The sequence below is a fragment of the Aspergillus japonicus genome (assembly GCF_003184785.1).
Source record: "Aspergillus japonicus CBS 114.51 unplaced genomic scaffold BO86scaffold_27, whole genome shotgun sequence".
In the NCBI taxonomy this organism is placed as follows: domain Eukaryota; kingdom Fungi; phylum Ascomycota; class Eurotiomycetes; order Eurotiales; family Aspergillaceae; genus Aspergillus; species Aspergillus japonicus.
This window is the reverse complement of record NW_020291664.1, coordinates 222,106-246,499: the sequence shown is the minus strand read 5'-3', so window position 1 is coordinate 246,499 and position 24,394 is coordinate 222,106. Positions and strand designations below refer to the sequence as shown.

Here is a 24,394-nt window from a genome sequence, read left to right as displayed (position 1 = left end):
AGGCTTCAGGTCGAGCGATGAAGCTAGCCAAGACTGTGAAGAGACTGTGGTGACGTCTTCGCGATCACGGAAAGGCCCTGCTAAGTCCTACGATGGCTCGAACTACGAAGGCTTCGGGTTGGATGGCGGAGCTAGCCAAGGTCGTGGAAATAATCCGTTGAGCTCTTCGCGACCACGAAGGGATCGCAGTGATAGCCTGGTACCGAATCCCCCTCGACGCAGAAGAGGTCGCAGCTATGCATCATCACCATGTTCCAGTGTCCAGCCCCAGCCCGAGCTCAAACGGCCACACCTTAAGTCATGCTTAGCGACCCCTCCATTGCACGATACACATTCCGGTCCAGCCAAAGATCCATCGAATACATTGACGGCATTACTACAACAACGTCAGCTGGGACGTCCGACTGCCCGCCAGATCTGTAGCCAGGCTTCCGAAAACCTCGAAAGATCTTGCACTTGGAAGGGCGCTTCCGGTGATGTGATTGTTTTGGGGTGGTCACCCGATGGTACCAAGTTCGCAGCCGGCGCAGCTGCCCAGTGCGATGAACACAATATGGCATACAACCGAAATAACAACCTGCTGTTTGGAGATTTGACTCAGAATTCTTTACAAGAGCTACCGGATCACTGGGTATACCGACCGCAGATGAGGGCCGCGAATAACCCAACCCTACACGACACTCGCCTCTTCATGAGTGTGACGGCTATTGAGTGGTGGGATGACGCCCTCTTTACAGCTAGTTATGATCACACAGTGAGGCTGTGGCATTCGTCAAGTAAAGGTACCGGGTGCTTCGAACGATTGTGGCATGATACCAAGGTTGAAGTGATGGCCCGCTCGAAATACGTGCCCAATTTACTGGCAACGGGGACGCGTGAGATCGGCCTTTGGAAACTGGACGAACGTACTTACACATCCCTCGAAACCCGCAAATCTCGTTCGAACAAGGCTATCGAGATGGTGCCTTCCTCTCTTGCGTGGGGCACGATTCAAGAAACTGGCAATATCCTCCTTGCTGGATTGTCGGAAAAGGGCCACGATAGCCTAACGCCCGATGGCCAGTTGGTAGCTTGGCAAGTGAGCGAAGCTTCAATCACGCCTCTCAACCTTTTACCCGGCTCCCAAAACGTATTCGATATTAAGTGGCACCCGTCCTTACCAGTTGCTGCCGTGGCGAACTACATTGCTCACTCCCCGTACAAGGCCTACAAAGATAGCAGATCATCCGTTCGTATCTATGAGCCGCTGACATCGAAAGTCAGTGTCATGGAATTCGAATGCCCTGCTCTGGATATCAACGACATAACATTCTGTCCTACGAACACGAATTACCTCACTGCTAGCTGCACCGATGGTGCGACATACGTCTGGGACTATCGCAACCCGACAGAGATTCTCCACAAACTTCAGCATGGTGAACCGCTGAGTCCGGTTGACCAGGATCAGAGTCGCGAGCAAGCAGATGTTGGCGTGAGAACGGCTCTGTGGGGCGACACGGTTCGCGAATTCTACAGTGGAGCCACCGACGGGGTGCTGAAAAGATGGAATATTCTCCGAGCGCCAGACGATGTCCTCGAGAAAGACGTTGCGAATCTCCACGAGGAGATCATGAGTCTCTCCTTTTCACCCGATAAAACCAATCTCTTAGTCGGGGATGCCGCTGGCGGCATCCACATCCTATCTTCGGGGCCCTTCTCGCGCACGAATGATAATGCTATAGAGTACAAACCTGCATGCGAACCATCAAGGACCGTAGCCCCCGATAAGCCGGACTCTGGAGTCGCTGCAGGCGCCGAGTTACTGCGGTCTGGCCAGCTTGAGCGGCATCCTGTATATGGGGTTGGAAAAGGCCCGTACTATGACGGTCCCTTCGCGGCGTGGGCCCGGCCAGAGAATACGCCGTCTGACGAGCTTGCGTATACGAGGTTGGCAGACAAGTGGCAGGCTCTGCAGCTCGATGGAATTGATCCTAGGTATCGGTTTGCTCTGGAAGAGAAGGACCGACAGCAGGTGGAAATGCAACGGAAAATCGCGCAGGCACGGAACCAGCGGGCTGGTTACAAGAAACGGGTCCACGTGGATGCGAAGGACGTCATTGATTTGTGCAGCGACGAGGAGTCAGAGATTTCCGAGTCACCCTTCAAACTCAAGCGGCGACTGGCGGAATCACAGGGGAACGTGGCCCAGGTCGATGTGATTGACTTAAACTCAGATCCGGTGCAAGCCCCAAGCCCTGAGCCTCCTGTCTCAATTGTACCTGTCTCGTCCGCACCGGTTCGTCCTCGTTTGTCGAGTCCTGTTGAAGATCTGCGCGAGGCGCTAGAGGAAGATTTCTGGTGGCCGCCGAACGAAACGGTGGATCCAAATTTCAAAGATGACTGAATACGATATGCTTGGAATGTCGAAGATCTACACGCTCAGTGCCATGTGGGTAGCTAGCCATGCCTTCATATGCACCTTGATTCATGATAGGGAACCATGTTCCATGTCAAATAGCATTATTTAAAAAGTGAATCTGTATTAATACAATAATCAAATCGGTAATTTCTTTGCCAGCCTTCATTTTCTTGTCGCATTCTTTTTTTTTCCCCCTGGGAATCTGCGAGTGGTGTCAGACATTCACATACCTAGTAGTTACTTAATGTAGATCAACCACAGAGTACCATCCTTCCCCTACTGGGTAGACTATTTCGCCCCGAACAATTGGAAATCGCGGTTTCCCTCCCCCTCCCGACATCTCCGCTCCGCGTCGGAAAAAGGAGCAAGCACCACCGGAAAAGCCCTGCTCGGGGTGGAATTACCCCGCAATATCCGGGGCCCTACATAAGAAATAAACAATTGAGCCCACAAGCTATCCACGCAGCTACCCCAGGAAACCCTCACCTGAAGCCCATTCCCCGCACATTTCACTCAAAACTTCAACAAACAACAAACCCCAAACCCCCCCTTCCCCCGGAAGAGGCACCAGAAAATGAGCGAACTCATCCCCTTCGAAGCCCTCCCCCTCGACCCCGAAGGCCCCCCCGGCAACGCCTGGGGCCGCTTCGGCGCCGCCGACCAACTGGGCACCCTGAACCTGCTCACGCCGGCGGTGATTGTGGCCGCCGCGAAAGAGATCCGCACGGGCGTGCGCATCTCGCTCGACTGGCCACTGAGCATGCCCACCTACCCGAGCTTCGAGCGCGACCCGTTCCACCAGCGGATCGTGCACCGGCGGCCCAATTGCATCAATGATGATATCTTGACGTTCAATACCCAGGGGTCGACGCAGTGGGATGGGTTCCGGCATTATGGTGCGTGATTCTTTTCTATTTGGGGGGGGGGGGTAAGGGGTTGTGCTGTGGCTATGGGTGACGATGGGTGAATTGTATGGGGTTGCTGACTTGGGGTCGTGGTTGTGGTTGGGATGGGGAATAGCCCATCAGCAGAGCAAACGATTCTATAACGGGCATACGCAGGAGGAGATTGAGGGGTCGGATGTTCTGGGGTTGCATGGTTTGTCTCCCTCCCTTGCTTTTGTTGCAGAAATGATCGAGAGAGAGATATATATATAGAGAAAGACGAGACGACTAATTCTTCTGGGACTGTCAACAGTGGTCACCGAAGCCGGTGGCATCACCGGCCGGGGCATCCTGCTGGACTACGCCGCCTGGGCGGACGAGCACCACATCCCCCTCGCCCCGCTGACCTCCTCGGCCATCCCCGTCGCCCACCTCACCCAGCTCCTCGCCGACCACGGCATCCAGCCCCGTCCCGCCGACATCCTCTTCATTCGCAGCGGGTTCACGCGCGCCTACCACGCGCTCTCGGACGCCGAGCGCCAGGACCTCGCCCGCCGCCCGTCCCCGGACTTCATCGGGCTTGAGGCCTCCGAGGCCGCCGTGCGCTGGCTCTGGGCCCACCAGTTCGCCGCCGTCGCGGGCGACGCCCCCAGTTTCGAGCGCGCCCCCATCCGCGGCGCCCACGCCGACCGCCGCTTCAACCTGCATGAGTGGGTGCTGGCCGGGTGGGGGTGTCCCATCGGGGAGCTGTTTGATCTCGAGCGCTTGGCGGAGCATTGTCGTGAGACGCGGCGGTATGAGTTTTTCCTGGCTAGTGTGCCGTTAAAGGTACGTTCTTTTCCCTTTACTATGTGGGGGAAGGGCGCAGTCGAAAGAATTCCGAGTCGACTGGAGTTTCTTGGGCTAATTCGAGGGGTTTTCTTTTCTCTAGGTTGTTGGAGGCGTAGCAACTCCGCCGAACTCGGTGGCTATTTTTTGATCCTGTGGGGGTTATAATTCTATGCGAGTCCGTATTCGCCGGCTGGATGATGTATATGATTGAAAGATATCAGAATTGCAAGTTTGTACATAGTGGATTGGAATGATGCTGGCACGTTCGTGATTTGCGACCGTGTATGTGGAGATTAGAGATTATGAGATGTTGCCCGGTGGCAAGGTATATAGCATAATAGTACAGATCGAAGTAAAAAAGGCCATTACTGTCGTTATGTGGCCTTCTCAAAGCATGGATAACATCCCGCTCTAGAGTCTCCGTGGGTTCTCGTCATGGAAGGCTTGAGGTGAATCGACGTGCCCGTGGGGACCAGGAATGTCGCGAGTCTTGAATTCTGTATTCTCTCCGTGATGGTAGCTTCGTAGTTGATGGGAGCAACATACACCCTGCAGTCGCTGCAGTCGATCGCTCGACGATTGACCGCGGTCGCGTTTCATCCATGTTGTTTCACGCTGAGGTCTGGTCCAGGCCGGGTGTATGGGTGGCGCTGTTGTGGTCGGGATCTGCATAAATGCACTGTCCAAGCGATAGGGTGGCTGACCGAAAGTTCGACTTTCTCGAGGAAAGCACCGCATAACCTTGTGTCGCCACCGAAATATGCTTTGCACGAACTTGGAGTCAGGTCAAGATATTTGAGCCCCAGTTAGGCAAGAGGCCCTGCGTCGACCGATTGCGACCGTAGTAGGTGGTTTTAACCGAGCCCGAACGGTTGGAATGGCGGATGGTGGTGGGAAGTCATTCTTCGAATGGGACAGGATGGGGATGGGGATGTGATGTATAACTGCAAGCATGGTTGCCGCAATGGCAGTCTGCCATCAACGGTCGCATCGCCTACCCAAATCACGGGAGTCATGCGCCATGTTGATTTATGCCTCAGGGTCGAATAATGCTATTTCTGTGTCGCTTTGAGGGGCCTATATCGCTAGGAGTCGGTTCGTATGCGCTCTCCGTTGTGACTTCGATCGTCGTGTGCTGCATGACTACGCCCATGGGTGCCAGCTCAAGGCCCCCTTTGCCAATCATCTCCTCGGTTGAATCACTTCGACCTCGGGTGATTGTCGTTGACGTCGGTCCCTTCGGATCCGCGCTCATGGCATATTGGTTTGCGGCCGATGACTTGTTTCGCCTGCTGGAGAGCTTGTTGCTGCTTCCCCGCGCCTCGGATTCCACCACCACACTTCGGCGGGTCACGACATACATGAACGAATCGCAAAACCCAGAGCATGCCATAATAGATCCCGCGAAACAGAAGTAGAGCACGCTTGGCGAATGACCCCCCGCGGACGCCATGCGACCGGCCGCCAACGGCAGGGTCAGGCAAATGTAGACGACGGGATAGACAGCCATGTGCATGATGACCCTTTTCAGCCGACGCAGACTCTCGGAATTATGCTCGCCAAGGACAGCCGCTTCGGACATCTTCTGGCGCAGTTGGATGAACATGATTGCGTAAAGTGAAACCGTGAAGAATTCGGAGGCGAAGATCCAGACGTAGTGCGTCCAAAGTCGCATGTTTTCATATTCAGGAGTCATCCAGCACTGTCGAGAACGAAGTCAGCTCATAATTCACAAGGATCATCCACAAAAAGAAGGACGCAGGGACTGACCCAGGCCACCGCAGGATACCACACGTATCGTCCGTGTGCAGCGATAGGAATAATGGTCATTACCACCCCAAAGACCCAGAGACCAATCACCATGCTCACAAAAACTCGGTGTTCCATTTGATAGTTGAGACAGACATGGAGGAACGTGTGCACTGCAATGGCCAGGACGAAAAGACCACTCATTGGGTCGCCGATCTGAAGCCCCACCCCCTGCAGGAAACACGCGGCATCTGTCGCTCGCACCGCATCGATCGCAATCCAGCGGAGAGACATGATGAACCCGAAACTCTGCAGGAAATCGGCCAAAATCAAGTTGAACATGAGCACGACATACTGATTGTAGCCAATGTATCGCCGATAGTACTGGCGCCAGAAGATGAATCGATATGTAATGAAGCTCAGAAGCGAGAAGGTCGTGAGCATAGAAAGCAAGGCGAGGGCAGAAATGACGATCAGGCCTTTCTGCTGCAAATTGGACAGTGGACTGATCACTGCGGAGCCTTCTTCCCCACGTGAGTGCAGGGAGTGGCCGTCTCTGGCCGGGCCAGCGCCCAGAAACGACTCAAGTGCGATGGTCAGCATGACAAAAGACGTTGAACAGGCAGGGTTTTTCCCGCCGTACCATTTGGGGCGACGTTCGGGCTATATAATCGAGGATTTGCCCCTGGGTACCTAGCATTGGTCATGGCGCTGTGTGGTGGATAGCAGGGAGCTTCACATAGAGCAATGATCGGAGGCATAGTGCACCATAGTAGGCTTGTCCAACCCACACGTCAAGGTGTGCAATTGCCGATACGGGCTCGGGCGTGGACCGAAAGAAGTTATCATCCGCGACGTGGTGCGCGTGGAATCTCCACCCCGTCCGCCTTCATGTTACCTTGGCCCATCTTGGTGGATTAGCCTCTAGCATGAAGTGAATGGGGATTAGAAGCAGTTGGACTAAGCTTTGGGCTTGCCAATTTGGGACTCTGGCCCCTGGGACATTCGCCATCCCGACACAAAGGGCGGACGGTGTGCAGACAGGCAGCACGTTCTGTTTTTCACTAGTACTACTCTAGTATGTTAGCCAGCGCCACGCGGCTTGCTTTGAAAAGCTTGACAAGCCCTTGTTGATCCTGGTAGGTCAGGGTCTAGCTAGCGCTTTGGTGGCAACAACTTTTCGACTGAAGCTCCCGTGTTTAGAAAACATGACTCGGTCAGGGGCAACGTGCTCAGCCTGATTGGAGGGATTCTGCTAGGCTGCAGGTAGCAGAGCTCGAACTTCACGCCTCGTCGTCTAGTTCGTGGGAAGCAAAAGCACGTTAGTAGTCTAGCCTAGGTAGCAAATTTTCACTCCCTTTCCAGAAGGTCCAACTTACGCTTACTCCACGTGCGGGGCGCCAGCCAAGGTACGGACTACTCCGTACTCATGGGTATTTTGGCACCACCCACAAGCCGCGTGCTTTCGGTGTCGGGGGGGGTCTGATTTTTTATCAGTCTTGGACTCTTAGTCAATGATTATAGAGAAATCTGGTTTTCAGTACCATGGCATGCGCGAGATAAGGCAGGAAAAGTTGAGTAAATGAGGAATGGAGGAGATGAAGAAGTTGGTGTTTGGATTCGTCACCGTTTGTTTGACCTCGTTTCAAGTGCCGATGATTCTGCCCGGAATTACCGCCCCAAATGACTCGACTGGCTCGATGGACGCGACCTCGTAAGACGTTTCTCTGGTCACTTGTTCATGATGTAGACCGATTGATGGCCATCATCATCGTACAGCCTCATTCTATTGATTCAGCTCAATTGAGATCATGGATGTGACCTCAACGGCTTGTACCAAAAGCAATCTCCCACCCGCACGCAGAGGAAAGAAAGGGGAAACCTCGTCACGAGATAACACGAACTCGAAAGGAGTCGCTGCGATGGTTACTCCGTCCTTCTCCCTTATCATAGTGAGATAGTGGGGCCTGGAAAGATTAACTTGTCGATCATTTCGCCGGGATGGGAGCTCCGGACATCCCCCAATGCCGCCGAAATGGGGTGCTATAGGTATTTTACAGGTAAATGTGTACAGTCGGAAAGGTGGTATGTGGAGTCAACAATCATGATCCAAATGAACACGGCTCTATACGAGCACATGGCTCTCCACAATGCGTTCCAGTTCTTCTCCATGGACCATCAGCCGTCCTCCTTCAGCCCTATCAAGATCGCAACCAGAGTTCCTAGCTACAATCCAGTACCACGGAACCACTGCCGCAGCGAGTCAGCTTTACCGAGATCAGCAAACCGTGGATTCGATCCCAACTACGAGCCAAGGCATCAAGCGGGAAAGAGAACCACCCATGGATGAGCTTATCACCTTCCTATCTGGTCGCCATCCACGAGGTCTTAGGGTTCGCGCTCCAACTGATCGGCCTTTGATCACTCTTACTATGCAAAAACCCCTTCGTGATATCTGCACAAGCTTTTGACTCCACCATCGGTGGCTTGCACTAGACCCCCATCAGTTGCTAGTCTGCAAGTCATGCTCGGAACACTTTCAGTTCTCAGGGGAGGGAGCAGCGTGGATTGAGTTTGCTGCTAAGTGGTCCAAGTTAATTACTTCCGATGAAGCCCATCGTCATTTTTCTTCGAATTCGTACCTTGGGTAGCGAACAAGACACTAAAGTCAGGAATTAGGGGCGAAGTCAATCATAGCTAGTACCTCGAAGACCAAATATGTCCTTATCTCATACATTGGATCTCAACGCTTCCGTTGTTACTACAGCTTTTCCCCGTTTTGGAGGCCTAGTGCTTACAATCAAAGTTACTGGCTGGTCAGCCGGAACCCGTGACCGGGGCCTGAAGCAAGTCACCGTGGTTCTTTATTTTATCAAATTATTGGATTTCAAACTAAGATATCTGAAAGGTATCGAAGCCTTGGGCTTGAGAGTGAGATGTCGCCTCAGACCTGGGGCAACTTTGGCGGATCATCTCGGTAGCTCTCTCGTAGCAGCTGTTGGTCAACATGATCGTTAAGAGTACCTTGCTCGTACTGTTGCATCCAGTCATCAACGAATCCTTTGATCGCATCTCGAGAAGTCATATCCTTAAAGGTAAGCTTAATACGCCCTATCAGACTCCAAAGGAGAAAGAACGAACCATTGACCTTGGTCAGGAAATGTTGTTCCAGTTCTTCCCTTTCCAGGGGCGATGTATTTCTGACATATCGGGCTGCGTAATCCTCGTCATCGTGCAACAGTGCCCATCGGATGTACCATAACATATCCGCCTGGCTCACCTCATGCATGATGATACCGGGATAGGACTTCAGACTATCCTGAAATTCCACCTCTCCGCGGCTTGAGATGCAGATCTTGACGTCGAGCGGCCGGGCCAACACCCACTGCTTAAGGTGATCCAGCATCCTGGGAAAGCCTTGCTTGAAGTGGTTCAGACCATCCAGGTATAGCACAAACTTGTCGTCCGTGTAGATGTCGTCTAGCTTCGCAAGCCTATCCCAGGCGAGAAGCACCTCTTCATCATCAATCACACAGGGGTCTTCATCGAAGTCACGCGGATAGGAATCGTACTGCCGTGGAAAAAGGCGCGGGGTCAGCTCTTGCTTGTCGTTAATCAGGGACCAGAGGATGACCCGAAGCATTCCTTGCAGGTTCGACTCACATGATGTCTCCCGCCTGTCGCCCATCCTCCGGAAGAAAATATTCGTCTGCGTCAGGCGCTTGGTCTTGCACCACGTCTTTAGGTGCTTGCGGGCGACCTCCGAGTAGGCAATATAATCAATCATCTTCGTTTTCCCGGAGCGAGGCTTGCCGGAGATGTGAAAGAATCCACTATCCGAGTACTTGAGCCAGCTGGCCAAGGCTTTTCGCGTCGGCTCCAGAGCCCGGCGGTGCTCCAGGGACATCAGGGATGGGCTGTAGTCATCCAGTAGGCACGACTTTTGCTCGTGGTGCATTGGCTTTATGAACAAGGACCAATCGGGGTGAGGCCTGATCCCAAAAGGAAACAACCCATCATAGCTCTCGTACCAAGCTCCGGCTTTCAGTCCGTCACAAACCCCCTGCCAAAATTCAAGAATTCTTCTCTCCCGGGGAGAGGGTGATGATGGCGAGGACATTATGTTCACTCTGTTAGATAGCCCTCTATCGATCTTTTGCGTTTCAAGTTCTCACAAGATGTGCTCGGTCGGATGTGAATTGAAGAATATCGAACTTCCAGGTGTCTACAGCTGTATTTATGGACGATGACTCGCCGTAGGCAGTATATTGACAACGGTCGAGCTGATGGCGATTTTCGTAGCTTGATAAGGGGTTGGTGGGGTTCCCTTGTTTGTAGCCCTTCAACACCCAGATGGAGTAGGTAAGGAGAGCGGCGCCAAGTCCTTTGTGCGCCATAATCAGATCCTTTGTTCCCAGTCGATAAAGGCATGCTCGCAAGTAGACTGCCTGATGATGCATTATAGTCCGCACACTTATGCATCAAATTTGTGCCATACAATAGAATAAAGGTGAAAGTGGTGAAAGGTACGCCGTACCCCGTGTAATTTTCCATCATGGACTTACCACTAAGATGCAGTAAGACGCTTAGGGGGGTTGTATGCCGCACCCCATCAAAATGCTGGGTGCAGTACAGTACAGACTGTGTAGGGGGGGGCCAATGGTCCCCCCGCTCATCATTGTATTAATTATTCGGTGTACTGTACTGTACTGTACTCGTACAATAAGTTAGTCGGCATTTCGAAACTGGTCAGCACTTACGCAGATAGGCGACTTTGACATCCTTTCTGAATTGCACTCTATTGTTGCGCTTATTGACTACCTAGTGCACGTTTCTGGCTTCGGGAAGTGTTCTTAAGATTACTTTCCATCATTCACCATTTCAGCCTGGACCTTGTCCCATGAGGAAACGGGGATTGCTGAACAAATGAGACACTACGTACTGCTTCCCATAGAGTCGAGTATGTATGTAGTCAATTTGAAGGCAGTCAGTCTTGTTCTGGTAGGGAACTCTGTTGCCTTTCTTGGCCGGGGGTAAAGATAGAGGTAGTACCTCCATCACTACCACAGTCATTCCTTACGGTGTTATATGTTACCAGGCAGGATGGAATCTAGTTCCCTAACAGTCGAACATCAAGACGTCCCTGTCTTGAAGTCTGGTGTTCCAGACTAATGATCTTGACCTACGCTTCCGGAATCGAATCATTCATGATGATCAGCAACGAGAGCGGTGATTTATACAGCTAAGCCATGGCAGCATCCCGTCCGAATTCCTCACCAAGATCCTGAGCGATGAAGACCCCTGCAGTACTTGATGCTGGCAGTGACTCCTTGAGCGAGCACGCTTGCGCTGTTCCCATGGTCCTGCGGTCAACGATTCGTTGTTCACGTATGCGTTGAATTGCAAACGAATGTCTTAGCCCGGCTGAGACGGCTGGCTACCTATGGCTGGTTTGCACTTTCATTCTCGTCACCCTCCCCCTCCTTTTCTTCCTCCCACAGTTCTTATTAGCAGAATCATCATCAATACCACCATCGCTATCACTTCACTTCTTATCTAGATCAGCTACATCGCTTCCTATCTTCCTTCCTATTATTCTAATCTAGCCCAAACCTTCATCTATCTCTAACCCAACCAGCCTCAGTCAAACCCGTCGTACTCGGCATACAAAGGTCTGAGTCACAAGGGTAGATCCTTTTTCGATTGTGGCACTTAGTCTCAAAGTCGCCGTTGGTTTAGGGGAAGTGCTTGTAAAGAGTTCCCGAATTTGGCCGACAAGGAAGGAGCTTGATGAGCTTTGGCAGATGAATGCCGTCTTGAAGGAAACTCTGGACAAAGAAAGGAAGAATCTGAGGGCCGGCTCGGAAGACGGCGACTTATTGGGAGTATTCGACCTCTGCTACGGCACGGCGCAAGAGATGGAAGAGATCTTGCACAAGATAAGACCTAACGACGGCAGATGGTCAACTAAAGCTTGGGTTTACCTCTTTTTCAAAGGTCCATTGTTCTCTTACCGTCGGGGCAAGAGGGGTCATATGATGTATGCGCAGCGTCATGCTCTGAGCCAGTGCCTCGAAGTGTTGAACATGTGAGTGCTTAGTCAAGCTTTTATTGCTACTTTATAAGCCCTGAACCATTGCTAAGAGGCTTCGGCAATTAGGAACCACAACTCACGACTCGACGGGAAGATTGAACAGCTCGTTCGAAACGGGCATGATACGAAATTGTCATTCGAGGGTTTGACGGAACAGATCAGGTCTCTGCGCGAGACGTCAACTCTCTTATCGGACAACGATCCTCTTCGGAACCAAATTTCGGAAACTCTAGGGAGGTTGGAGCAGACTGCCTCCCTCATCCGGTCCAGTTCCATTCTTCAAAATTTGCGGTTCCAAGAAATGAAGGAGAGGTACAATTCGTTGAATGAGGCACATAGAGGAACCCTCAGCTGGCTCTTGGGCACAGGTTCTACTGACATCGGTTCAGACCCTGGGAGTAGCTCAATTTGTCAGCCGGGGCAACAAGAGCCCCTGTTACACGAAAGAAAGAGGTTTATCGATTGGTTAGAGACTGGGACTAGAATCTCTCATATCTCCAGAAAGCTAGGCTCTGGCAAGTCCACTCTGATGAAATTCATCTGTGAGCACCCAGAGACCCAAACTCATCTGAGGGCTTGGTGCGAAGGGAACCCCGCAGGGGATCCCGCAGGCAATCCCGCAGGGAAGAAACTTATACGCGGAACATTTTTCTTTTGGAAAGAAGGAAGCCGTACGTCGTCTTGGTTTCATTCGGGCGATTCTTTACTCGATCCTCACTCAGTCACCCGAGCTAGAACTCTTGCTTTTTAAACCCGCTCGTGACGAAGATCTTTTTGACTTCGACTATGCCTTCAGACGACTAATGGAACGCGACGACATATACGACAATCACAGAATCGCCATTATTATCGATGCGCTAGATGAGTGTGACGGCGGCACGGACCGTCAACAATTGACCAAAGAACTCGAGGACTGGGCTTCTTTGAGGCCACAGGACCTCAAGATTTGTGTTTCAAGTCGTGAACACAGCGATGTTGGGCGGGCTTTCTAAGCTTACCCCCGGATCACTCTCCAGAATCACAATCAGCACGGAATCTTAAGCTTTGTGAGGGATACACTAGGAATGAAAGATATCTACATTCAGAAGGCAACCGTCGATCAGAGGAGCAGGTTCGAAGAGCGCATTGCCCGCGAGTCTGAGGGTATTTTCTTGTGGTCGAAGCTCGTCGTTGATGAAGTTCTCCGCAACATTGAGTATGGCTATAGTCTGCAAGATATCAACAGACAGGTTGCGGCACTCCCCAGGGACTTACACGGACTTTTCAATAAAGTAGTTTCTGATGTCGTCGCGAAGGGGCGTGTTGAACCACTTGCGCTGATTCAGATGGCCGCATGCTCTCCAAAACCATGGCCCTTGTTGCGCTTGTCCTTTCTGCCGGACTATCTCATGAACCCGGATTTTGCAAATTGCGACCTCCCAGATGAAAATAAGGATAAGGTTGCCGAGAGAAAAGCGGCTGTCAACGCGTTGATCCACGACTGTCAGGGATTAATCGAAGTACGTCCTTTTTCGGGCGAAACGCCGGACGACGATGTCGTAGTCATGGCTCATCGATCGTTATATGGATACTTTGCGCATTCTGAGCCCAGTCAGAAGTTGAAAACACTCAATCCAGCTTTTGAGGCGCTACATTGTTTATGCCAGGCACTTTTGGCGGAGCTAAGATGTACAGGACACGACATCAACAATTCCGACCCGCAGAATGCGATGAGTGTAGTGGTAGCCTTAGACAGACCATTATCCTTGGGCCCAGGATTACCCTATTATATACAAGAGACTGTGAGGCTTATGGAAGTCTTTGTGCAGCGCTGGGAAATGGTGCAAGAAAAGACAAGGTTTTACAGATTCCTGACCTCCTTTGTTGACGTCTATCAACACATGTTTCCAAGCACCACAGACTCTCGACTTGAATTCTTTCTTTACCCCGCTTCTGGACGATTGGAACGTATTGGAAGGGTCTGCAATGGGCTTTCATTATGTACTCGGGTACTGGCTGCGTGCAACGGTGTTCCCCCTCCCCCTTACGGAGGGCCGGAAACCGAAGACTGGGTCCACTCAACCATGGAGCATCTTCCTTTTATCGTTCTGGTGAACCTGATGATCACTGGGACCGAAAATCCAGAAGCCGCTGTAGGATTGATTGAGCATGTCAAGCTGTATTTTGTATACGGCCTACCCCTAAATGAGGAGACAAATATGCCTCAGCGCCCAATATACCAGATGTCGCACGGGTCTTCGTTTTTTATTTACGCGCTGCTCCACGCCAAACGGATTGATGAACTCCAGAGACTCCTCCCCGTCTTCGGCCTGCTTCTCTTACACGGTGGAGATCCACGAACAAGGTTCGGACTTAAGCTGTATGAGTCAGGAAACCGGCGGCGGCTTGGGCACTTGATTCGCCGCAAGGATCTCTGCACGGACGCCATACAATTAAGCATCAAAAATGAAATTGGATGGCACGTCATTCCCATGCGTCGCAGGGCTGGGACACTGTCGCAACTTCGAGAGGAACTTGGCGAGAGCTTCACCCTCAGCCAGCTGCTGGAACATCTGTTCCCATTCGGGAAAGGGGCCATCGTTTGCGAGATGGCCAAATGGCATCTGACCCTCCCCGGGGATCTCTCCGCGGCCGAGGTGGCTGAGATGAGGCGCCAGCGGTTCGAATCGAAGGTCGAGGAGCAACTGCTCACGCGAGATGCAATTAAGAAATGTTTTGAGGGCAAGGATATTGATTGATGGGAAAAGGCATGGGAGTTAGGCCTCTTCCCCTGTCCCCCTTCCAGGTTGAGGCTCTTTGTTGGACTTCTTTCTGGTCTTTGCTGCCGGAGCTTTGAGATAGCTGATACTCGTGATGGCCATTTAATTGTTCTTGCTTTCATGCTGCTATTCAAGCAGGCTTTATCATCTCGGGAGACTTTTTTTTTTTCGGTTTCTTTTTTTTATTTGTCTCTTGCTTTCTTTCTTATCTCACCCTTGGCCTAATAATTTCCGGGTCATGTTGTTTCTCGGTAACCTCTTTCGGATATTATCGATTCGAATATCGTCAACTTGTGAGGTATCAAGCGTATTGGGAGATTGATACAACAATAAAATGTCGCTTTCGGGTCGGTGGACTGAGCATGGCATGCAGGAGGATGTACAAAACCCAGGAGGTCACTTTCAAACAGGCTCAGTTATCACCAGGCAAGACGATTCTTGTGCTGGAGTTACAATGTATGGTTTTACAGCCCTACTGCCTTCTGTCCAGGGCCGTTCTGCCATGCTCAGGACGGACTCCCGGCCCCTAGTCTCTGCGTAGAGGTGAGCCAATGATCCCCCCGGCCCCGGCTCACATCAAGCTACCGAGTAACATGAGTGCAGCGGGGACTGAATCAGCTCGCATGGCACAAAACCTTTAACTATGTATTTGCAATCGCAATCGCGATCGGCAATCTAACGTAGAGATGGGTCAAGAATGTTGATGTGCGGGGTTTAGGATGAGGCGTTGGCAATCATATAGTTATACTGGGCAGTAGTTATATCTCATCATATCTCAAACTCCGCCCCAAAATTGCCTCTGGTCCGTGGGCCCTTTTATCGTCTTGCACCGATCATCGTTGCACTGCCTTCTCCGAAGCTGTTGATGACACATGTATGTACGCCACGGAGAGGGGTAATACGAGGGTAGCTTATCATGTTCACCATATAGTTACTGTACCTGGGTTGATAGAATCGAACAGCACGGGCACCCGTTCGACGTATAAGTATGGTAGAATGCTCCATCGTCGCCCATTCTCCAGGTCTACACCCGATTAACCCAGATAGCAACAAGCCCTAGCCTTGCCATCATCGTGAAAAGCTCACCTCATCCCGAGCATCGCCAATCCAAGATGTCGAACCTAGCGCTGGTGGTGCATGGATCCGAGCTCCGACAAGAGTCGATTGCCATCCCCTCGCCAGCCCCGCACCAAGTCCTCGTCCGTTTGTCTCACGTTGCTCAGAACCCGACCGACAGTGAGCAACCTCCCTCCCCCACCTTCGTATCTATCATACCTTCACCCTAGAGGCATCTCGACTGAACCCCAAACCAGTCCAAGCCCTCGATGGAAAAGCCTTCGGGGATGGAGCCGTGCTCGGCTGCGATTTCGTCGGCGAGGTCGTCGAGCTGGGCAGTGCCGTGACCCGATTTGCCAAGGGTGATGTTGTGGCAGCTTTGATCTGGGGTGGTAAGTCAACTTCTCCATCCAACCCTCTCATTTCGAAGACCCAAAAGACCTGGCGAGAGAGGCTGATTTGGGGTGAATCGCAAAAAAAAACACAGGCGAAATCCCCGGTCTCGGCGGGTACAGTCACTACACGTTGGCCGACGAACGCATCGCCTTCAAGCTGCCGCCGGGGGAGGTGATCTCCCGCGAGGAAGCGAGCACCTTGCCCTTGGCCGCCGCGACGGCATGGCTGGCTCTATTCGCCAAGGGGTGTCTGGATATTGATCGCGATCGGTGCCAGGGGAGGAGTGTGCTGGTCTGGGGTGGTAGCTGTGCGTGAACGCCCACTTTCGAGGCTAGCAACTCTTGACAGAGAGCCTTATGCTTACTGACGAGTGGACGGACGACCATGGGTAGCGAGCGTCGGTCTCTACACCATCCAGCTCGCCTCCCTGTACGGCCTCGAAGTAGTGGCCACGTGCAGCCCGCGCCACGCCGATCTGGTCCGCGCGTCCGGCGCCTCGCACGTCTTCGATTACCGGGCCGCGGACGTCGTCGACAAGATCCGCGCGGTCGCGCCCTCCCTGCAGTACGTCTTCGACACGATCGGCAACGAAACCTCGTCCGTGATCGCCTCGCGGGCGGTCCAGGCCGGCGGCAATGTCTGCACAGTGCGGCCGGGCAAGACTTACAGTGAGAACGTCGCGCCGGGGGTCCAGGTGACGAGTGTGCTGGTGTTTACGGCGTTCCTGAAGGACCATTCCTATGGGCCGTATACGTGGCCGGTGAGTCTGCTTGTTCTATGTGGTTGCGGCGGGGGAGAATGGGTTTGAGGGGGCAGTTGTTTGTGGATCGATAGACTGATACTTTGTCGCATTGGGGAGGGTAGGCATCCCAGGAGGACCATGAGCTGGCCAGTGAGTTCTTCGACCTTGTGCCAGATCTACTGGCGTCGGGGAAGATCAAGCCGAGTCGGCCCAAGGTGCTGGGAGGACTGGAGGCTGTGCCGGATGGGTTCCAGGAGTATCGGGATGGGAAGATCTCGGGGTATAAGATCGTCTATCGGATTTGATGGCACGTGGATCTAGGGTTGTAGAGAATAGTTGTGGACGGGAGTTGTAGATAGGAGAATATGCTCGATGCTCGAGGCTCTAAGCTCTAAGCTCTAAGGTCAAAGAAAGGCCTAGCGGGCAAGAGGAGATTGAGACGTGAGGCCGATGCGGAAAAAGCAAAAAACGACAGCAGTCGGATTTGAACCGACGCCTCCGAAGAGAATAGATTTCTAGTCTATCGCCTTAGACCGCTCGGCCATACTGTCTTATGTGATAGATTGCACCATTACGCATCTTATGTACCTGCGTCATACTGACATCTATTGAACTAACTTCCGATGTTTAATTTGACTTTAGCCGGCGCTCAGTTGGCGAGTGCGTGCCTACCCCGCAACGGTGATCAATTTAACTTACGGGCTTACGGAAGCTATCGAGCGTGGCTTGACGCGAAAATGAGCAGTGTCATGTGACGAGGCCTGAATTGGGCCTCGGCAGGCCACTCGACGACCCAAAAAGCAAGCAAACAGTCCTATTGTAAGCAACGTGGAGGAGGACCAAATTCGAGCCCTTCTCTTGAGTTGGTGAAACTCTTCTACGGAGTTGCTCTCCGTTTCAACAAGTGGTTCTGACTTTTCGACCTGAGCTATCTTCACTGGTTGTTCTCGTTAGCCATCTCATAGTAGTGTCGTGCAACATCTCTTCACACACCTATCAGCTCAATAAAAGATGCTGCATCTATTGGTGAGGCCTGGCCTTGCATGTCACTCCAAGTTCATGGATAGCTTAGTTCTAGCCTATGGCCTGAAGACTCAAGCTCGGATAGAATTTTGACTTAGGATCGTCGTCCGTACCACTTTCTCGTCCCCGGAAACCCAGCCCAAACAGCCGAGGGTGGAGATCTCCAGAATCGCAATGGTTGCCTGTTTGAGCGACTGCGAAGGCATGTGAACTGGTGGTGATGTCTCTTTTAATGGGCGCGCGTAGCCGCTGGATGTGATTTCGTCCATCATGGAGCACTACAGCCTGCGTCGTTACCATGAATTTCCAACAGTCGATCTCTCTCGCCCAATCCTGGTCTCTTTCGTTTTGGGCTCAGCTGCCTGAGCTTGTACGGACTGCCCTTGACCGTCATCCGGTCATCCCGCTAGCCCTGAACTCTTTGCTCGCTATTGTTGTCCTGCGGTATCTAAACCGCGCCCTCACATCGTGGTCACTGGGGAACTGCTCCGCCAACAGATGGAATCCGGATCGTGAGCTGGTCCTCATCACCGGTGGCAGCAGTGGCATCGGCCAGCAGGTCGTCCTCCAGCTAGCCGAGCGGGGCGTGAAGTGTATCATCCTCGACATCCAAGCACCTACCTATATTCTGCGTATTCAGCCCCTAGGCCTCATCAAGTCTGCCCTCCAGCTAATATTCTTCTGCAGCCAAATCTGCTCATTTCTACAAGACGGACATCACGTCCACCGACGCGCTCCACGCCACCGCCGAGCAGGTGCGCGCCGACCACGGCCACCCGACGGTGCTCGTCAACAACGCCGGCGTGGGCCACGACGGGACCATCCTCGACGAGCCCGAGAGCAAGATCCGCCAGACCTTCGAGGTCAACACGCTGGCGCACTTCCTGACGGTGCGCGAGTTCCTGCCGGCTATGCTGGAGCGCAACCACGGGCATGTGGTCACGGTGGCGAGCATGGCCAGCTTCGTCGCGCTCGGCGAGATGGTGGACTACTGCTGTTCCAAGGCCAGTGCGCTGGCGTTCCACGAAGGCCTGGGCCAGGAGATTCGACACTGGTATAAGCGGCCTGGGGTGAAGACGAGGTATGCGGGTTGGTTTTGCTTTGCTCGTTTGATGTCTCCTTTTGCTTGTCGCAACTCTACCTCGCATGGTTAATGACAATCCGGGTTTAGTGTCATTCATCCGTATTGGGTCCGGACACCCATGATTCAGCAACTGACCGACGCTGGCGATCTGTTCAAGCAGCCGGTCATGACGGTGGAGCGCGTGGCTACGGCAATTACGCGCCAGGTGGTGTCGGGCAAGAGCGGGCAGGTCATTCTCCCCGAAGCCTACTCGGTTGCCAGTATGGTGCGGGCATTTCCGACATGGTTGCAGGAGCATGTCCGGGGACTCTCTTCCAAGGATATTCGACGACTTCGGGAAGCGCAGAAGTGAGAACAAATTGCTGGTCAATTGCTGGGTTGAGAGGGCATGAGGGGTTCAGTTCGAGGGGTGGTCAAGAGATTGAGGTCGGCTTCGAGGAGGATCTGTTGTGACCCAGATTTCATGGCTGAATCGATTGATTGTCCTCCGCGAAGAGAGATGTTGCTGGGGACTACATGTGATGACTTGCTCGCCATGGTAATTGTGAGTCTGTTTTAAGCTGTGAGGCAGAGAGTATTTCTTCTCCACTGCCTCGACCAAGCCTCTATTTCCTCTCTTTTTTTTTTTTTTTTTCAACGGCTCTTTCGCAATAGTTAATAATAATGAAGTTCATATCAGCACATAATCTGACCATCGGTGAAACCATACCAAGGCGGTGTCCGACCGGGGGAAGGGATGGTCCGATGGATAACTCATCCATTCATTGCGTGCTGAATGCTTCCTGATTTCTCAATCAGGGCACGATCGGTTCTTCCGCCCGTGTCTTACCATGACGACAAGTTATCCGGTTTCGTCTCGCTCTTTCCCAGACTACCAGCCGATTTAACTGGGGGATTTGTCAGTCACGACACTGTAGGTTTTTCATATTTTGTATTTTGTATTTTGTAGTTTGTTCCATCAACTATCTTTCCACCTTGTCTGTTGAGAAACTGTGCCTGAAATATCCACACTCATTTAATCGCCATGACCAGTAATCACTATTCATTATCAGGAGATGATCTAAGCCGATACCCTGGAGCCACAACCACCCAACTTCCCAAAATCGACTTCGACGAACCCCTTCACCACGCCGGACCACCACCACCCCCAGGCACCGGCGAAGGGCCTCGCCGCAGCAACAATGCGCCCGTGCTGGAGCATCGCTGGTACGATCCCCGTGGCTGGTCGACCCGCAAGCGCCTCCTCGTCGCCGCCGGCATCGCCATTGTCATCATCATCGCGGTAGTCGTTGGCGCCGTCGAAGGCACGAAGAAATCCAGCAGCTACCCGGACTACTCGCGCCTGAACTACGAACTGGTCGACACCTACGCGGGGGCCTCGTTCTTCGACCGCTTCGAGTACTACTCGGGCGTCGACCCCACCGACGGTTTCGTGCAGTACGTCAACAAATCCACCGCGCAGTCCCTGAACCTGACGTACGTCACGCCGGACGCCTCGTCGGCGGTGCTGCGCGTCGACACGGCGGACCGCAACGCGAGCCACGGCCGCCGCTCCGTGCGCCTCGAGTCCACCACCAGCTACGACACGGGCCTCTTCGTCTTCGACATCCGGCACTCGCCCTACGGCTGCGGCCTGTGGCCCGCCCTGTGGCTGACCGACACGGTCAACTGGCCGGCCAACGGCGAGATCGACGTCGTCGAGACCAACAACCTCGCCACCGAGGGCAACGCCGTCACCCTGCACACGGACGCCGGCTGCAACATGAAGAACGTCAAGCGCCACCAGACGGGAACCGCGAATTTCGTCACCTGCGATAACAGCACGCACAGTAACGCCGGGTGCGGGGTGCAGGGCCCGCCGAGCACCTACGGCCAGGAGTTGAATGAGAATGGCGGCGGGGTATGTGGCATGCCTCTTCCTCCCCTTATGCTTGTCCCTTTCCTCTTCGTCTCCAACCAACAGAAACAACAGGTCTACGCCCTCGAACTCCGCGACGCAGGCATCCGCACCTGGTTCTTCCCCCGTGCCGCCATCCCGGCCGACATCACCTCGAGTACCAGTAGTACCTCCACCAACACCTCCACCAATACCTCCGCGACCCCCGACCCGTCAACGTGGGGCACCCCCCTGGCCGACTTCCCCAACACCCAGTGCGACATCGCCGCCCACTTCCGCAACCAGAGCATCATCGCCAACATCGACCTCTGCGGCGAGCTCGGCGCCCAGAAGCAGTTCTACACCGACCTCTACCACTGCCCCGGCCGGTGTGTGGACTTCGTGCGCAGCCATCCGGATAATTTCACCCAGGCGTATTGGGAGTTTGCCGGGTTTTGGGTCTTCCGGGCTACGTGATAGATAGATCATAGATTTGACTGTATGTATATATGTAGAGATGTAGATAGACTGGATTAGAAGGATTGTGGGATTAGCGGGGTTATGGGTTGGTGTTTCACACGTTCGTTCTATGGGTTTCGTGCTTGCTGGATGAGCGCTCTGATTATGCGTATTTTCATGTTTGTGAAGAAAATCGATTTTTCTTGTTGCGGGGAAGAAGTGATACTTTGAGTCCACACACTAGTCTTTGAACTCTGACGTCGGATGACAGGGTGGAAGTGAGGTGACATTAGAACATCCGTATACTTATGCTTTACTGAGCAACCAAGTCCAACTTTCACGTCAAGTCGTTCATACATCATAACGCACAACACGAATCAAATCACCCGATGTCATACCCGGGGTACCCCGACCCCGGCCCCGCCGAGACCATCGTCGAGTATCCCGGCATGTACGCCCCCGCCCCGGCCCCCGCCATGTACGGCGCAGGCGACGAGATCAGGCGTCGCTGGATGGTCTCCGACAGCTGCTGCATCTCCTCGAACACGGGGTCGTCGCCCCATTTCCTCAGCCCGAACCGCAGGATGCAGTGGATATCTGACAGGCAGGCCGTCGCCCGCGCGTAGAAGTTGAGGCAGTCCTCGCCGTCGAGGACCAGCGCCGACGGCGTCTCCGGAGGCACCGCCGGGAGGACCGGCACCGAGGGACTGAGCGGGAGGTCGTGGTTCTCGGTCAACTCCCGCGTCAGGCGGCGGATCGCCTGCAGGGCGCGGTGCATGTCCCAGAACGTCAGGAAGGGGGACCAGGCCGGGTTGCGCAGCGTTTCTTGGATCTGGCCGAGATACTGCATGCAGCGTTCGAAGAGGACCACGTTGCGGTACTCTCCGACCGCCGTCGAGGGTTCGTCGTTGGGTGATAGGATTATGACTACCGTGTAGAGGAGTTCCAGCTTGTAGAGGACGGGGAAGTGGCTGGGCGTGGTGTTGGGGGTGGCGTCGAACCATTCGTAGGCTTCTGCGCCGAGGGCCCAGGTGGATTTCGCGTACAGGGGGCAGGAGTCGTGGTCGTGGAAGTAATTCCTTGAGTACGCTTCGGATAGAATCTGCCGGATCTTGACCAGATGCCACGCGGGTTCGGAGCTACGCAGGAAGAGATGGCTCTGCTCGCTGAGCATGGAGCCTGCCGTGGTAGAGGGGAGGGCGACATTGACAGATTCGTCGGAGAAGGAGAATGGCCGTTCGAAGACGGTGCTGGCGCCTCTGTCGACGACGTTAGTAGCCTTTCCGTGAGTGCACGCGGGGCTCATACGAACCTGTCCAGAGAGTAGAGGCAATGTAATATACGGCGACGCAGGTCCAGATGTTTGGTCGAGGATTGGACTTCTACCGGAGGGTCCTGGTGCAGACCGAGATCCACCATCACTCGGACAGCCATCCCGACCAGAAACCAGCTCCGGAAATGTTTGGGGTCGAATAGCGAGTATTGTGCGAGAAGCATGATCGCCTGGATTCCTTGGATGGATCCCGGACGAAGGACATCCTCCGCCCTTTGTAACGCCTGAGTGACATATGATAGCGCATCCTGCTGACTTTCATCGCCAATCTCGTACGACAAGGATGCAGAGGAGGTGGCCAGGACTGTATATAACATCCAATGGTCGAACGGCTTGGCGAATCGACCGCCAGACTGATACATTGCATCAACCGAGGTCCAGAAGCTTGTTTCGGCAAAGAATGGGAGTTGAATGTAGAGAGTGTCAAAGTAATGTTGGAGGAGGTGGGTGATCTCGTGGCGCGGTGGAAGTGGTCGTAAAGATTGTTTGGGTAATGGGTCGGCGAGGGAAAGTGACAAGAGAAGGTTGGCAAAGGAGGTGCTCGAAGTGATACCGTGGAAGTCTCTGGAGGTGGCGTTCACGGACCTGACGATGATGAGGTCGTTAATCAGTGGGCGGGGTGATCGCACTCGAAGACAACTCACAAGAATCCAAAATCCCCCACCAGATCATCAATATCCGAGACTTCTTTGTTGGGACCCTGGGCCGCAGATTCCGACGCTGTTATTGAGGTGATCGAGTTCTGGTGCGCAATCCCCCTATTGTCGACGGACAGCGAGGTCTTCAGATGGCGGAGCTCCGCGATCTTCTTCTCCAGCCTCTCGCAGTACCCTTCTAAGGAGGCCACATAACTTCTTTCTTTGCCTCGAGCAAACTCGTCGCTTGCGCCGGAGCAAGTGTCGGACTTGCCCACCCTTTCACATGCGGAGCAGGCAGGAAGCTTCCCGTCGCACTTGATCTTGGCGGTTCGACATCGTGAGCAAGCAGCGACCGGCCGACTAACTTTGAGAAGTGGCTTGTCAAGAAATAGCGTAGCCGACATCTTACCCGTACATGTTACACCGATGATATGACGGAGAGCAGGAGGTTTTGGAGAGAAGGATCGGGTCGAGTATATAGTCTGCTGCGAGCCACCCTGATGATAAAGCAAGGGTGAGCGGCGTTACACAGGTTGAATAGCTGGATGGGCGACACTTACCTAGAAAGCTCGAGTAAGGGCCGACTGATGCAGTGGCCTATTTGAAACGAGAGAAGTCCATGTATGGGGATAGAACGAGGCGTCAGTTGTCTGATTAGTTGGCAGACAATCGACTATGGAGAGACACTGATAAGACATGGATTGGCATGATCGAAGGCGGCGACCGTCAAAGACCAGCGCGGGGTTTGCAGTGTTTGCATTTAGGTCATGTGATGCTGTGCTTGCAAGGTGCAACTGACCCTTGCGGGGAAGTCTTCGTATCAGACCCCGGGCCTGCTCCACACACTTCTTTGTTCAAAGGAACCACAAGAACCACTACGAATTGGTAAGGACACCGGAAGTATCAGACACGTATACGTCCGTCTATCGACAACCACTTCTGCCACATATATTTGGTCTTCACGGTATTAGTAATGCCTAGTCCCTGAGGCATCCTCTTTCACAGCGGGAAATCGTTCCCTTACGGTCGGAAAATTGCCGAGGCACTCATTGGCCGCTGTGGCGCTTGGAGT

At 53.3% G+C, this 24,394-nt stretch overlaps 9 protein-coding genes and 1 non-coding gene across 10 annotated transcripts; 6 read left to right on the top strand and 4 right to left on the bottom strand.

The window, feature by feature from the left end:
- Positions 1–2,972: 2,972 nt before the first annotated feature.
- Positions 2,973–4,438, top strand: BO86DRAFT_363138 (uncharacterized protein; the record flags this gene model as incomplete). The annotated part of the gene is made up of 4 exons (XM_025669952.1): positions 2,973–3,294; positions 3,419–3,496; positions 3,596–4,110; positions 4,214–4,438. 4 exons carry the CDS (start codon positions 2,973–2,975, stop codon positions 4,259–4,261), a joined length of 963 nt encoding a protein of 320 aa, XP_025527272.1. The 3' UTR covers positions 4,262–4,438.
- A 445-nt stretch (positions 4,439–4,883) lies between these two features.
- On the bottom strand, positions 4,884–6,765 carry BO86DRAFT_339712 (uncharacterized protein). Its single transcript, XM_025669027.1, has 2 exons — positions 5,884–6,765; positions 4,884–5,815 (listed from the first exon to the last, which is right to left on the bottom strand). Exons 1-2 carry the CDS (start codon positions 6,463–6,465, stop codon positions 5,150–5,152), a joined length of 1,248 nt encoding a protein of 415 aa, XP_025527271.1. The 5' UTR covers positions 6,466–6,765; the 3' UTR covers positions 4,884–5,149.
- Positions 6,766–8,806: 2,041 nt separating this feature from the next.
- BO86DRAFT_410209 (uncharacterized protein) lies at positions 8,807–9,969 on the bottom strand (the record flags this gene model as incomplete). Its single annotated transcript, XM_025674482.1, has 1 exon — positions 8,807–9,969. Exon 1 carries the CDS (start codon positions 9,818–9,820, stop codon positions 8,807–8,809), a length of 1,014 nt encoding a protein of 337 aa, XP_025527270.1. The 5' UTR covers positions 9,821–9,969.
- A 2,059-nt stretch (positions 9,970–12,028) lies between these two features.
- Positions 12,029–12,834, top strand: BO86DRAFT_100983 (uncharacterized protein). The gene has a single exon (XM_025665850.1). The coding sequence runs from the start codon at positions 12,258–12,260 to the stop codon at positions 12,705–12,707; it is 450 nt and encodes a 149-aa protein (XP_025527269.1). The 5' UTR covers positions 12,029–12,257; the 3' UTR covers positions 12,708–12,834.
- Positions 12,835–14,019: 1,185 nt separating this feature from the next.
- Positions 14,020–14,694, top strand: BO86DRAFT_400068 (uncharacterized protein; the record flags this gene model as incomplete). Its single annotated transcript, XM_025673682.1, has 1 exon — positions 14,020–14,694. The coding sequence occupies one exon, from the start codon at positions 14,020–14,022 to the stop codon at positions 14,692–14,694; it is 675 nt and encodes a 224-aa protein (XP_025527268.1).
- Positions 14,695–15,827: 1,133 nt separating this feature from the next.
- Positions 15,828–17,334, top strand: BO86DRAFT_456564 (zinc-binding alcohol dehydrogenase family protein; the record flags this gene model as incomplete). The annotated part of the gene is made up of 5 exons (XM_025677171.1): positions 15,828–15,951; positions 16,029–16,163; positions 16,259–16,474; positions 16,560–16,927; positions 17,032–17,334. The coding sequence occupies 5 exons, from the start codon at positions 15,828–15,830 to the stop codon at positions 17,212–17,214; spliced, it is 1,026 nt and encodes a 341-aa protein (XP_025527267.1). The 3' UTR covers positions 17,215–17,334.
- A 44-nt stretch (positions 17,335–17,378) lies between these two features.
- Positions 17,379–17,460, bottom strand: BO86DRAFT_t145. Its single transcript has one exon. It is a non-coding gene; the product is annotated as a tRNA-Ser (tRNA).
- Positions 17,461–18,027: 567 nt separating this feature from the next.
- Positions 18,028–19,495, top strand: BO86DRAFT_100937 (SDR family oxidoreductase). The gene is made up of 3 exons (XM_025665849.1): positions 18,028–18,564; positions 18,620–19,013; positions 19,104–19,495. The coding sequence occupies exons 1-3, from the start codon at positions 18,231–18,233 to the stop codon at positions 19,366–19,368; spliced, it is 993 nt and encodes a 330-aa protein (XP_025527266.1). The 5' UTR covers positions 18,028–18,230; the 3' UTR covers positions 19,369–19,495.
- Positions 19,496–19,854: 359 nt separating this feature from the next.
- Positions 19,855–21,551, top strand: BO86DRAFT_100919 (glycoside hydrolase family 16 protein). Its single transcript, XM_025665848.1, has one exon. The coding sequence runs from the start codon at positions 20,041–20,043 to the stop codon at positions 21,367–21,369; it is 1,329 nt and encodes a 442-aa protein (XP_025527265.1). The 5' UTR covers positions 19,855–20,040; the 3' UTR covers positions 21,370–21,551.
- BO86DRAFT_363124 (Zn(II)2Cys6 transcription factor) lies at positions 21,382–24,001 on the bottom strand. Its single transcript, XM_025669951.1, has 4 exons — positions 23,883–24,001; positions 23,329–23,819; positions 22,664–23,269; positions 21,382–22,610 (listed from the first exon to the last, which is right to left on the bottom strand). Exons 2-4 carry the CDS (start codon positions 23,724–23,726, stop codon positions 21,734–21,736), a joined length of 1,881 nt encoding a protein of 626 aa, XP_025527264.1. The 5' UTR covers positions 23,727–23,819; positions 23,883–24,001; the 3' UTR covers positions 21,382–21,733.
- Positions 24,002–24,394: the final 393 nt, after the last annotated feature.